Here is a 13,713-nt window from a genome sequence, read left to right on the forward strand (position 1 = left end):
ATTGCCTGTGTTAGTGATGTCACCCCCTAGGGAGTCGACACCTGACTGGATGGTAGTAATTAAAGAATTACGTGACAATGTCAGCACTTTGCAAAAAACTGTTGACGACATGAGACAGCCGACAAATCAATTAGTGCCTGTTCAGGCGTCTCAGACACCGTCAGGGGCGCTAAAACGCCCGTTACCTCAGATGGTCGACACAGACACTGACACGGATACTGAATCCAGTGTCGACGGTGACGAGACAAACGTAATGTCCAGTAGGGCCACACGTTACATGATCACGGCAATGAAGGAGGCATTGAACATTTCTGACACTACAAGTACCACAAAAAAGGGTATTATGTGGGGTGTGAAAAAACTACCAGTAGTTTTTCCTGAGTCAGATGAATTAAATGAGGTGTGTGATAAAGCGTGGGTTTCCCCCGATAAAAAACTGCTGATTTCTAATAAATTATTGGCACTATACCCTTTCCCGCCAGAGGTTAGGGCACGTTGGGAAACACCCCCTAGGGTAGATAAGGCGCTCACACGCTTATCAAAACAAGTGGCGTTACCGTCTCCTGATACGGCCGCTCTCAAGGAACCAGCTGATAGAAGGCTGGAAAATATCTTAAAAGGTATATACACACATACCGGTGTTATACTGCGACCAGCGATCGCCTCAGCCTGGATGTGCAGCGCTGGAGTGGCTTGGTCGGATTCCCTGACTGAAAATATTGATACCCTGGATAGGGACAGTATATTATTAACTATAGAGCATTTAAAGGATGCATTACTATATATGCGAGATGCACAGAGGGATATTTGCACCCTGGCATCTAGAGTAAGTGCGATGTCCATTTCTGCCAGAAGAACGTTATGGACGCGACAGTGGTCAGGTGATGCGAATTCCAAACGACATATGGAAGTATTGCCGTATAAAGGGGAGGAGTTATTTGGGGTTGGTCTATCGGACCTGGTGGCCACGGCAACGGCTGGAAAATCCACCTTTTTACCCCAGGTCACCTCTCAGCAGAAAAAGACACCGTCTTTTCAAACCCAGTCCTTTCGTCCCTATAAGGGCAAGAGGGAAAAAGGCCGCTCATTCCTGCCCCGGGGCAGAGGAAGGGGAAAAAGACTGCACCATGCAGCCTCTTCCCAGGAGCAGAAGCCCTCCTCCGCTTCTGCCAAGTCCTCAGCATGACGCTGGGGCTCTGCAAGCAGACTCGGGCACGGTGGGGGGCCGTCTCAAGAATTTCAGCGCGCAGTGGGCTCACTCGCAAGTGGACCCCTGGATCCTGCAGGTAGTATCACAGGGGTACAAATTGGAATTCGAGACGCCTCCCCCTCGCCGGTTCCTGAAGTCTGCTCTACCAACGTCTCCCTCCGACAGGGAGGCAGTATTGGAAGCTATTCACAAGCTGTATTCCCAGCAGGTGATAATCAAGGTACCCCTCCTACAACAGGGAAAGGGGTATTATTCCACGCTGTTTGTGGTACCGAATCCGGACGGCTCGGTGAGACCAATTTTAAATCTAAAATCTTTGAACACTTACATAAAAAGGTTCAAATTCAAGATGGAGTCACTCAGAGCAGTGATAGCGAACCTGGAAGAAGGGGACTATATGGTATCTCTAGACATCAAGGATGCTTATCTCCATGTCCCAATCTACCCTTTTCACCAAGGGTACCTCAGGTTTGTGATACAAAACTGTCATTATCAGTTTCAGACGCTGCCGTTTGGATTGTCCACGGCACCACGGGTCTTTACCAAGGTAATGGCCGAAATGATGATTCTTCTTCGAAGAAAAGGCGTATTAATTATCCCTTACTTGGACGATCTCCTGATAAGGGCAAGGTCCAGGGAACAGTTAGAGGTCGGAGTAGCACTATCTCAGGTAGTGCTACGTCAGCACGGGTGGATTCTAAATATCCCAAAATCACAGCTGATTCCAACAACACGTCTACTGTTCCTAGGGATGATTCTGGACACAGTCCAGAAAAAGGTGGTTCTCCCGGAGGAGAAGGCCAGGGAGTTATCCGAGCTAGTCAGGAACCTACTAAAACCAGGACAAGTGTCAGTGCATCAGTGCACGAGAGTCCTGGGAAAAATGGTGGCTTCTTACGAAGCGATTCCATTCGGAAGATTCCATGCAAGAACTTTTCAGTGGGATCTGCTGGACAAATGGTCCGGATCGCATCTTCAGATGCATCAGCGGATAACCCTATCTCCAAGGACAAGGGTATCTCTCCTGTGGTGGTTACAGAAGGCTCATCTTCTAGAGGGCCGCAGATTTGGCATTCAGGATTGGATGCTGGTAACCACGGATGCCAGCCTGAGAGGCTGGGGAGCAGTCACACAGGGAAGAAATTTCCAGGGCTTGTGGTCAAGCATGGAAACGTCTCTTCACATAAATATCCTAAAGCTAAGGGCCATTTACAATGCCCTAAGTCAAGCAAGGCCTCTGCTTCAGGGTCAACCGGTATTGATCCAGTCGGACAACATCACGGCTGTCGCCCACATAAACAGACAGGGCGGCACAAGAAGCAGGAGGGCAATGGCAGAAGCTGCAAGGATTCTCCGCTGGGCGGAAAATCATGTGATAGCACTGTCAGCAGTGTTCATTCCGGGAGTGGACAACTGGGAAGCAGACTTCCTCAGCAGACACGACCTCCACCCGGGGGAGTGGGGACTTCATCCAGAAGTCTTCCAAGTGATTGTAAACCGTTGGGAAAAACCAAAGGTGGACATGATGGCGTCCCGTCTCAACAAGAAACTGGACAGATATTGCGCCAGGTCAAGGGACCCTCAGGCAATAGCGGTGGACGCTCTGGTAACTCCGTGGGTTTTCCAGTCGGTATATGTGTTCCCTCCTCTTCCTCTCATACCAAAAGTACTTAGAATCATAAGAAGGAGAGGAGTAAGAACGATACTCGTGGCTCCGGATTGGCCAAGAAGAACTTGGTACCCGGAGCTGCAAGAGATGCTCACGGAGGACCCGTGGCCTCTACCTCTAAGGAAGGACCTGCTCCAGCAGGGACCTTGTCTGTTCCAAGACTTACCGCGGCTGCGTTTGACGGCATGGCGGTTGAACGCCGGATCCTGAAGGAAAAAGGCATTCCAGATGAAGTCATCCCTACCCTGATCAAGGCCAGGAAGGATGTAACTGCAAAACATTATCATCGCATTTGGCGAAAATATGTTGCGTGGTGTGAGGCCAAGAAGGCCCCTACGGAGGAATTTCAACTGGGTCGTTTCCTACATTTCCTGCAAGCAGGATTGTCTATGGGCCTAAAATTAGGATCCATTAAGGTTCAAATTTCGGCCCTGTCGATCTTCTTCCAGAAAGAACTGGCTTCAGTGCCTGAAGTTCAGACGTTTGTCAAAGGGGTACTGCATATACAGCCTCCTTTTGTGCCTCCAGTGGCACCTTGGGATCTCAATGTAGTTTTAGGGTTCCTAAAATCACATTGGTTTGAACCACTTGCCACAGTGGATTTGCAATATCTCACATGGAAAGTGGTAATGCTGTTGGCCCTGGCTTCAGCCAGGCGCGTATCAGAATTGGCGGCTTTATCCTATAAAAGCCCTTACCTGATATTTCATTCGGATAGGGCGGAATTGAGGACTCGTCCTCAATTTCTCCCTAAGGTGGTTTCAGCGTTTCACATGAATCAACCTATTGTGGTACCTGTGGCTACTAGGGACTTGGAGGACTCCAAGTTGCTGGACGTAGTCAGGGCCCTGAAAATATATGTTTCCAGGACGGCTGGAGTCAGAAAATCTGACTCGCTGTTTATACTGTATGCACCCAACAAGCTGGGTGCTCCTGCTTCTAAGCAGACGATTGCTCGTTGGATTTGTAGTACAATTCAACTTGCACATTCTGTGGCAGGCCTGCCACAGCCAAAATCTGTTAAAGCCCATTCCACAAGGAAGGTGGGCTCATCTTGGGCGGCTGCCCGAGGGGTCTCGGCTTTACAACTTTGCCGAGCAGCTACTTGGTCAGGGGCAAACACGTTTGCTAAATTCTACAAATTTGATACCCTGGCTGAGGAGGACCTGGAGTTCTCTCATTCGGTGCTGCAGAGTCATCCGCACTCTCCCGCCCGTTTGGGAGCTTTGGTATAATCCCCATGGTCCTTACGGAGTTCCCAGCATCCACTAGGACGTCAGAGAAAATAAGAATTTACTTACCGATAATTCTATTTCTCGTAGTCCGTAGTGGATGCTGGGCGCCCATCCCAAGTGCGGATTGTCTGCAATACTTGTATATAGTTATTGTTACAAACAAATCGGGTTGTTTATTGTTGGAAGCCATCTTTTCAGAGGCTCCTACGGTTATCATACTGTTAACTGGGTTCAGATCACGAGTTGTACGGTGTGATTGGTGTGGCTGGTATGAGTCTTACCCGGGATTCAAGATCCTTCCTTATTATGTACGCTCGTCCGGGCACAGTATCTTAACTGAGGCTTGGAGGAGGGTCATAGGGGGAGGAGCCAGTGCACACCAGCTAGTCTAAAGCTTTTACTTTTTGTGCCCAGTCTCCTGCGGAGCCGCTATTCCCCATGGTCCTTACAGAGTTCCCAGCATCCACTACGGACTACGAGAAATAGAATTATCGGTAAGTAAATTCTTATTTTCTTTTGCTCACCTGAATCCACTACATCCTTTACTTCCTTCTGTGCTTTGAATGCCATGTGCCCCAGTATAGAAAAGATGGCGAAGCCAGCAAACACACTGGTGAGACAATTAGTGATGCACACCATTATAGCGTCTCCATAGCAGTTGTTGTGAAATTTGTTGTAGGATGAAAGTGCTACCAGTCCACCCCATGCCGTTGACAGTGAGAAGAAAATTTGTGTGGCAGCGTCTTTCCAGACCTAAAACATCATGCAAAAAAAAACAATGTCAGAGAAGTCTATATGGTGGATGATATCATAAGTAAAGTATTCCAGGAAAGTTTATGGAATTTTCAGATATAAAACATATAATTGAACTATATATATATATATATATATATATATATATATATATTATTTTTTATTTTATTTATTTTTTCATTTTTTTTTTTCGACAAAGCTTTATTGTCTGGCACAGAATAAAAGCACATTTCATATACTATTCAAATGAGTATCAAACAAAAAAACATGAAGTAACAAAAGGTAACGGTCATTTAAATCCCCAAGTCTGAGGTTAAGGTGATACTAGAAATCAGTTTGGCAATGAACAAGAGTGGTACCTGAATAATTATACCCATTGGGGTTGTGTTGGCTGATGTATGGGTAACTATTGGATAGAGCTTATTACATTACACTCTAGAGACATTTTTCAGATCTTATAGTGGGGGTCATTCCGAGTTGTTTGCTCTGTAAATTTATTCGCATTGCAGCGATTTTCCGCTTAGTGCGCATGCGCAATGTCCGCACTGCGACTGCGCCAAGTAAATTTGCTATGCAGTTAGGAATTTTACTCACGTTTTTTTCTTCGTTCTGGTGATCGTAATGTGATTGACAGGAAGTGGGTGTTTCTGGGCGGAAACTGGCCGTTTTATGGGTGTGTGTGAAAAAACGCTACCGTTTCTGGGAAAAACGCGGGAGTGGCTGGAGAAACGGAGGAGTGTCTGGCAGAACGCTGGCTGTGTTTGTGACGTCAAACCAGGAACGACAAGCACTGAACTGATCGCAGATGCCGAGTAAGTCTCGAGTTACTCAGAAACTGCACAGAGATGTCTTATCGCAATATTGCGAATCTTTCGTTCGCAATTTTAAGAAGCTAAGATTCACTCCCAGTAGGCGACGGCTTAGCGTGTGCAAAGCTGCTAAAAGCAGCTTGCGAGCGAACAACTCGGAATGACCCCCAGTATATGTAATATTAAGAAACTAGACATAGTGTACACTCAATTCATGTGATTATAGTGATTACTGAAAGTTGTGCGAAAATAGCACTAATAAAAAATCATACTACTGTCACTGTTTAAAATTGACATGATAAAGTGAAAACCAATAGTTGATTGCATTGTGTTTGCAGTCTGTTTGCTGCATAACATAGTTATATGATCTAAATAATAGGATTTTAATTACCTACCGGTAAATCCTTTTCTCATAGTCCGTAGATGATACTGGGGCCCATTTAGCACCAAGGGGTATAGACGGGTCCACTAGGAGCCATGGGCACTTAAAGAATTTGATAGTGTGGGCTGGCTCCTCCCTCTATGCCCCTCCTACCAGACTCAGTCCAGGAAACTGTGCCCGAGAAGATGGACATACTTTGAGAGAAGGATAGATAAGGATAGTGGTGAGATTCCGAACCAGCACACACAACAAGAGGAAAGCCAAGCTAACCAAACTTGAAACAGGCTGAACCAACATTACTTAACCAAGTAACAGTGCAGGAAGAACAAAGCACTGGGAGGGCGCCCAGTATCCTCTACGGACTACAAGAAAAGGATTTACCGGTAGGTAATTCAAATCCTATTTTCTCTTACGTCCTAGAGGATACTGGGGTCCATTTAGTACCATGGGGATGCTTCAAAGCTCCCAAACCGGGTGGGAGAGTACTGAGGTTCCTGCAGAACTGATTGACCAAACTGAAGGTCCTCAAAGGCCAAAGTATCGAACTTGTAGAACTTAGCAAACGTGTTCGAACATGACCAAGTAGCTGCTCGGCAGAGCTGTAAAGCCGAGACACCCCGGGCAGCAGCCCAGGAAGAAACCACCGACCTAGTAGAGTGGGCCTGTACAGATTTTGGACATGGCAAACTTGCCGTGGAATAAGCATGCTGGATAGTAAGTTTGATCCAGCGTGCAATAACCTGCTTTGAAGCAGGACACCCAATCTTATTGGGATCATAAAGAACAAACAGCAAGTCCATCTTTCTGTGACGAGCTGTTCTTTTCACATACACCTTCAAAGCCCTCACAACATCCAAAGACTTTGAAGTAGCAGAGGTGTCAGGGACAACCGGAACCACAATAGGTTGGTTGATGTGAAACGCAGACACCACCTTAGGAAGAAATTGCTGATGAGTTCTGAGTTCATCTCTGTCTTCATGGAAAATTAAATAGGGACCTTTGTGAGACAAAGCCACCAGCTCCGACACACGTCTTGCTGAAGCCAAGGCCAACAGTGTGACAGTCTTCCACATAAGATATTTTACGTCCACCTCCTGTAACGGCTGAAACCAGTCCGAATGGAGGAAATGCAGCACCACGTCGAGATCCCAAGGTGCCGTGGGAGGCATAAAGGGAAGTTGGATGTGCAGAACACCTTTCAAGAACATCTGGACCTCCGGGAGAGAAGCCAACTGTTTCTGAAAGAAAATGGACAAGGTCGAAATCTGGACTTTTATGGAGCCCAGACGTAGGCCCACATCCAGTCCTGCTTGTAGAAAAAGCAGGAAACGTCCTAGATGGAATTCCACCGCAGAAAATGTTCTGCTCTCACACCAAGAGACGTATTTCTTCCAAATACAGTGGTAATGCTTAGACATTACCCCCTTCCTGGCTTGGATCATAGTGGGGATAACCTTGTTAGGGATCCCTCTCCTGGCTAGAATCAGCCATTCAACTTCCATGCCATCAAACGTAGCCGCGGTAAGTCCTGACAGATGAACGGACCCTGTTGCAGAAGATCCTCGCGCAGAGGTAGAGGCCACGGATCTTTGAGGGTCATCTCCAGAAGGTCCGCATACCAGGCCCTTCTTGGCCAGTCCGGAGCAATTAGAATTGTTTGAACCTTTTCCCTTTTTATTTTCTATAGAATTCTTGGGATCAGAGGAAGTGGAGGAAACACGTACACCATCTGATAGACCCATGGAGTCATCAGGGCTTCTACCTCCACCACCTGTGGGTCCCTCGACCTGGAACAATACCACTTGAGCTTCTTGTTGAGACGAGGGGCCATCATGTCAATCTGTGGATATCCCCATCGACTTGTCAAGCACCTGAACACTTCTGGGTGAAGGCCCCACTCCCCCGGGTGCAGTTCGTGTCTGCTGAGGAAGTCTGCTTCCCAGTTGTCTACTCCTGGAATGAAGACCGCTGACAACACCACAGCATTTCTCTCTGCCCAGAGGAGAATTCTTAACACCTCTTACATTGCTGCTCTGCTTTTCGTTCCGCCCTGTCGGTTTATGTACATTACTGCTGTCACATTGTCTGACTGGACCTGAATGGCCAAATCTTGAAGAAGATGTGAGGCCTGCAGAAGGGCGTTTTATATGGCCCTGATTTCCAGAATGTTGATTGGAAGGACCACTTCCTGACTGGACCATCTTCCTTTAAACTGCACCCCCTGAGTGACTGCACCCCAACCTCTGAGGCTTGCGTCTATGGTTAGCAGAATCCAGTTCTGAATTCTGAACCTCCGACCCTCGACGAGGTGAGAAGTCTGTAACCACCACAGAAGGAATTCCCTCTCCTCTCCTCCAGACCTGAGATCACCACTCTCAGAGACTCCATCTTGAAGTTGAACACTTGTAAGTACGGGTTCAACGACTTGAGGTTCAATATTGGTATTACCGAACTGTCCGGTTTCGGTACTACAAACAAGTTGGAATTGTACCCCTTGTTCAGCTGATGAGGTGGAACTGGAACAATGATGTGAGTCTGTACCTGTTTTTAGATGGCATGTTGTAAAGTTATACTTGCCTCTTGCGAAACTGGCAAGCCTGATTTGAAGAATCTGTGAGGTGGGAGTTCTTGGAACTCCAGTCTGTAGCCCTGGGAAATAAGATTTCTGACCCCGGGATCCTGGCACGAATTTGACCAGATCTGGCTGAAGAATTGTAGGCGTGCTACCACCTGACAGCCTTCCAGGCATTGCGGTCCACCGTCATGCTGAAGTTTTTGAGGAAGCAGAGCCTGAGCTCTGTTCCTGAGCACCTGCTATTGCTGGTTTGCATGGTTTACCTCTGGCGCTGCTGGAGGACGTAGAAGCACCTCTGGATTTACCCTTGAACTTGGCTGTCCGAAAGGACTGTAACTTAGAAGCTGAATAAGTCTTCTTGGTTGGGGGGGCTGCGGAAGGAAGAAACGTAGACTTACCCTCAGTAGCTGTGGAGATCCATTTGTCTAATTCATCTCCGAACAAGGCCTCTCCTGTGAATGGTAGGCCTTCCACGCCTTTCCTGGAATCCGTGTCAGCAGTCCACTGGTGTAGCCACAAGCCCATGCGTGCCGACATTTCCATTGTGGTGGTGCGTGCGTTAAGCACGCCTATTTCCTTTATGGCTTCCACCGTAAAGTTCGCAGAGTCCTATATATGCTGCAGGAGTAATACAACATCCCCCATAGATAAGGAATCTAACCCCTCAATTAGGTTACCTGACCATTTAGCAATGGCTTTAGTGATCCACGCACATGCAATAGTGGGTCTTTGGGCCACCCCAGCAGCTGTGTACAATGATTTGAGTGTAGTCTAAATTTTACGATCAGCCGTGTCTTTCAGGGAGGCTGCACCAGGAACAGGCAATACAATTTTACGTGACAGCCTAGAGACTGATGCGTCCACTGTCGGTGGATTTTCCCTTTTTTTCCTATCCTCCAGAGGAAAAGGAAAAGATGAGAGTAACCTTTTAGGGATCTTAAATTTCTTATCAGGATTAACCCATGGTTCTTAGAAACAGGGTATTCAATTCCTTTGACGCAGGAAGAGTGACTGAGGACTTCTTTTTAAATTCAAATAAGATTCCTCACACTCCTCTGACACCTTATCAGGAATATGCAGAACATCTCTGATAGCCTCTATCAGGCTCAGTACTCACCACTCTTCATTCATCTGGCTCTGTTAGGGGTGGCGGCGTGCTGTGGGACTGTACGCTCGCCGTGGTGGGGCTTGCGAATAGGTCCCTCAGGAGCTCAATGTCCTGTAAGCGGGGAATGGGACCATTAACCCTTCAAGAGGTTGGGTCGTCTACCCACCCTTACCTTAAGTCCCACGAAGTAGGCAGGCTGGTGTCAACCAGCCCTGCCTGAAAATAACAAACATAAAAAATAAATGCAGAAAACTCTTCAGGAGCTTCCTTCAGCGTGACCGACTCCTCCAGGCACATTTTTTAAACTGAGTCTGGTAGGAGGGGGCATAGAGGGAGGAGCCAGCGCACACTATCAAATTCTTAAAGTGCCCATGGCTCCTAGTGGATCCGTCTATACCCCATGGTACTAAATGGACCCCAGTATCCTCTAGGACGTAAGAGAAATACAGTAAGCCCTTCTTCTGGGTGTAATGTGTTGCATTTAAATAATCATCTACTGTAAAACAAATGATGCCAACAAATCCCAATACCAAGAGAGAAACATTGTTACCGTGAAGTGTGTCTGCATTGATTCAGCCAGATGAAGACATCACCCCGCAATTTAATTCTCCCCATTGTTGCAAACAGTGAGTAAACTTACTTCTGCATTTGCCAGTTTTGAAATGTCCGACTGCGTACCAATATAAAAATTGATGCCATCATAGGCTCCTTCCAATGTAACTCCTCGTATCAAAAGAATCAGCAGAACAACATATGGAAATATAGCAGTAAAGTATACCACCTGTCAAAACAACCCTTAAGAAATCAGTATGCTGTACCTTAATATGTTTATAAAGGCTTACAACATTATAAATAATGTTAATCGTATTCATAAAATAAAATATAAGATAAAAATTGTTTTGGAAACTCATTATAAATTGTATCTGGCCTATGTGAAGTCATATAAATAAATGAACTTACTTAAGCCACAAATGCACAGACAGTAATAGAAATAAACTATTTTTATTATTATTATTATTATTATTATTATTATTATTATTATTATATGGTGCCACAAGGGTTCCCCAGCGCGTTCCAAAGTACATAAACAAATGAGTTAAACAAGAAAACCGTGACTTACAGTACAAAACAATGCAGCACAAGGACATGGTTTATAAACACTGCTGCTTATCTGAGTCAGGAGACATTAAAAGCAAGTAACATGGCAAAACCATGTTGCACTGCGGTGGGGCAGTAAAATGAGTAGAGAGATTTAGGTTTGGGAGTGGAGAGTCCTGGTTCATATCTAAATTGCTGTGTAAAGATAATGATGTCCAGCATGTGTTAGCTACATGCCAAAGAACCCAGTATTTATCCTGCATGCAAACATTATATGTATCGGTTCTCCATGCATTGCAACATAGCTTTGGCAAGGTGCAAAGTTACAGTACTCACATTTTTGCTTTACCCCCAACTCAGAATCAGTCCGCCTATGTAATACCTTGAATATTTTGTATATGAATTATGAACTACTTTATGTTTAATAATAATAATAATAATAATAAGAATAAGAAGAATAATAATAATAAGAAGAATTATTATTATTATTATTATTATTATTATTATTTCTGCATAAATGGTGATTTCCTCTTTCCTCAATATTTAGACAATTAGAGGTAAATTTACTAAAGTGTCTAAAAATGAAAAGTGGTGATGTTGGCCATAGCAACCAACTAGATTCTATCATTTCTCTATTGCATCCTAGAAAATGATAGACAGAATCTGATTGGTTGCTATGGGCAACATCACCACTTTTCAATTTTAGACGCTTTAGTAAATTTTAAAAAATTAGTAAATCAGGAGTCTCATCGCAACTTTTCGACCCCACCCCCCTCCCCTATCTGTTTAATCATGTCCTGATCACTGTGCCGTGTAATGTACCTACTGTATAGGTACTATAATGTTATCTGCTGCTAGTGTACTGCTACTGTCATTATCATCCTATCTTTATCAAGACTACTCTGTAATAATATAACAGCATCAGCATCAAAGTAACCATTTAAAATATGTCTGCAAAGAAAAATATTTTGTTGATTTTTTGCTATCCAATGCGACGGTGACAGCGCTGCAAAGAGACACTCAGATGCTAAATGAAGCTTCTATAATAAAGTGCTGAACCTCCTAACAGCTATATGTTAATATTTGGTGGAAATGGATTCTTTATGAGATAATATAATTTATGCTGGGGCCATTTGGACTCTTTATGACGCAATTCATTTTAATGGTTTACAATGAATGCATTTTAATGCAAGACTTCATATATAATTTACAGAACGGTGACTTTATTGGTTTACAGTCTGATGTACCTGGTAGACAGGCACAGCGCTACTTGCTGTTAGTAGTATTTTTCCTACTCTGTACTTTTATGGGACAATCATTTTAATATGTTTTATGCTACTAATGGTATTTTGTTTAGAACTGGGCTTGTTCAAAAGAAGTTCAGGTAGTGGATTTCATGTTTAATTACTTAATGGTATACAATATAATAATGTGCAATATAATTTTATGATAGGCATAACTACGTATATACAGGAGCCAATCAACTTTCATTAGGACTTTTGTTAAGCAAAAGCACAGTGTTCATCCTTGTTTATATACATTTGTTAGCATGTTAATATAATGTACATTTTGTTTTATTTTGGTGTATTCCAGGCTGCTAATATATGTATATTGCACTGCTTTGTCTGAAGAAGGGGAGAAGTCCCCGAAATGTCACATCAATAAAGCACACCCTGTGGGGTTGTTATGCACTAATACTGCTGGTTACAAGTCTCCGAGTTCCGCCTGATATATGGACGGTATGGTATTTTGGGGTTGTACCCCATACGAGGGCACCAGAGCCAGATATTGGAGTGACCGGAGTGCCAGAGCAAATTGACTATTATATATACAGATGGGTCCATGGTTCTCTTGACTAGTTTTCTGCGCCTAGGCACAACATGACTTTTTAGCATAAACCCTTCATCTATTGTTCCCAGCTGCAATACAATACAGAGAACAATGCAGCATGGGATTAAGGCATTACAGCAGGGGATTAAGTCCGATTGGCCAGTTTCAGTTAATCCTATAAAAGGTCAAGATAAATATGGACCCATTGTCTCTTTCCAATATTTTAGAAATCTCCCCCATGTTTTAGCTAGTGTCACCTGCATTTCTGAGCCCATCTCGCCATTGCAGACCATAACATGACAGCGATTACCCCTGTGGTACTAGTATCCCAGACAAGGACACAACTAGAGGTGGGCAAGCAATTCTCCGCCCATGATGCAATGCATAGAGGGCTGCACCATCATTCCCATGTTCCCATGTGGTATCGGCAATTTGATTGCCGAATGTTTAAAGAGAGCACCATAATAAAGCTCCAGTCACCGCCGCAGACCTTTCCGGGGAGTCCTTAGAACACTTTGGACCCTCTGCACTTTCCTAGTACTAGTGGCCTCGCCCCCTCGATGTGATGTATAGTAAGGATGTCACAAGTTCAGGGACGGGGTCGGCACAGAGCGGAATTTTGAACTGTTAAATCCCTGAATTTAGGGTAGAAAATGGCTGCCTTGTGAAAATGAGGAAACTTCCACAGCAAAATTAAATTAACGGTAAAAGGTTCCAATCCTTTGACGTACTCCAGTTATCAATATAAATAGAAGCACATGATTTATGTATACTCAATGCGTAACTTGTTACCTTTCCTGAAGACTTGATGCCTTTGAACAGAGCAGCACCAATTATTATCCAGGATAAGAGTAAGCAAAGGGCCAAGTACCAAACAACATTGCCCGTTTCATCAAGTCCACTTGATCTACGGAGAGCCACTTTTCTAAAAAGAGTCATTAAATGTATTGTCAGCATGTATTGATGATATTGATTGCCATCATAAACCAGGGGGTAAATTTACTAAGGTGGGAGTTTTTTTTAGAACTAGTGATGTTGCCCATA

At 44.6% G+C, this 13,713-nt stretch overlaps 1 protein-coding gene across 1 annotated transcript in view; it reads right to left on the bottom strand.

Annotated features, from left to right (window-relative positions):
* The window catches only part of LOC134949141 (sodium- and chloride-dependent neutral and basic amino acid transporter B(0+)-like), a 67,877-nt gene that overhangs the window by 31,706 nt on the left and 22,458 nt on the right, over nucleotides 1-13,713 (bottom strand). The window contains exons 6-8 of the mRNA XM_063937547.1: nucleotides 13,462-13,594; nucleotides 10,382-10,522; nucleotides 4,639-4,867 (exon numbers count right to left, since the gene is read on the bottom strand). Coding sequence (XP_063793617.1) covers nucleotides 4,639-4,867; nucleotides 10,382-10,522; nucleotides 13,462-13,594 — 503 coding nt within the window. The remainder of the gene's footprint in view (nucleotides 1-4,638; nucleotides 4,868-10,381; nucleotides 10,523-13,461; nucleotides 13,595-13,713) is intronic.

Source organism: Pseudophryne corroboree, chromosome 8 (genome assembly GCF_028390025.1).
Source record: "Pseudophryne corroboree isolate aPseCor3 chromosome 8, aPseCor3.hap2, whole genome shotgun sequence".
In the NCBI taxonomy this organism is placed as follows: domain Eukaryota; kingdom Metazoa; phylum Chordata; class Amphibia; order Anura; family Myobatrachidae; genus Pseudophryne; species Pseudophryne corroboree.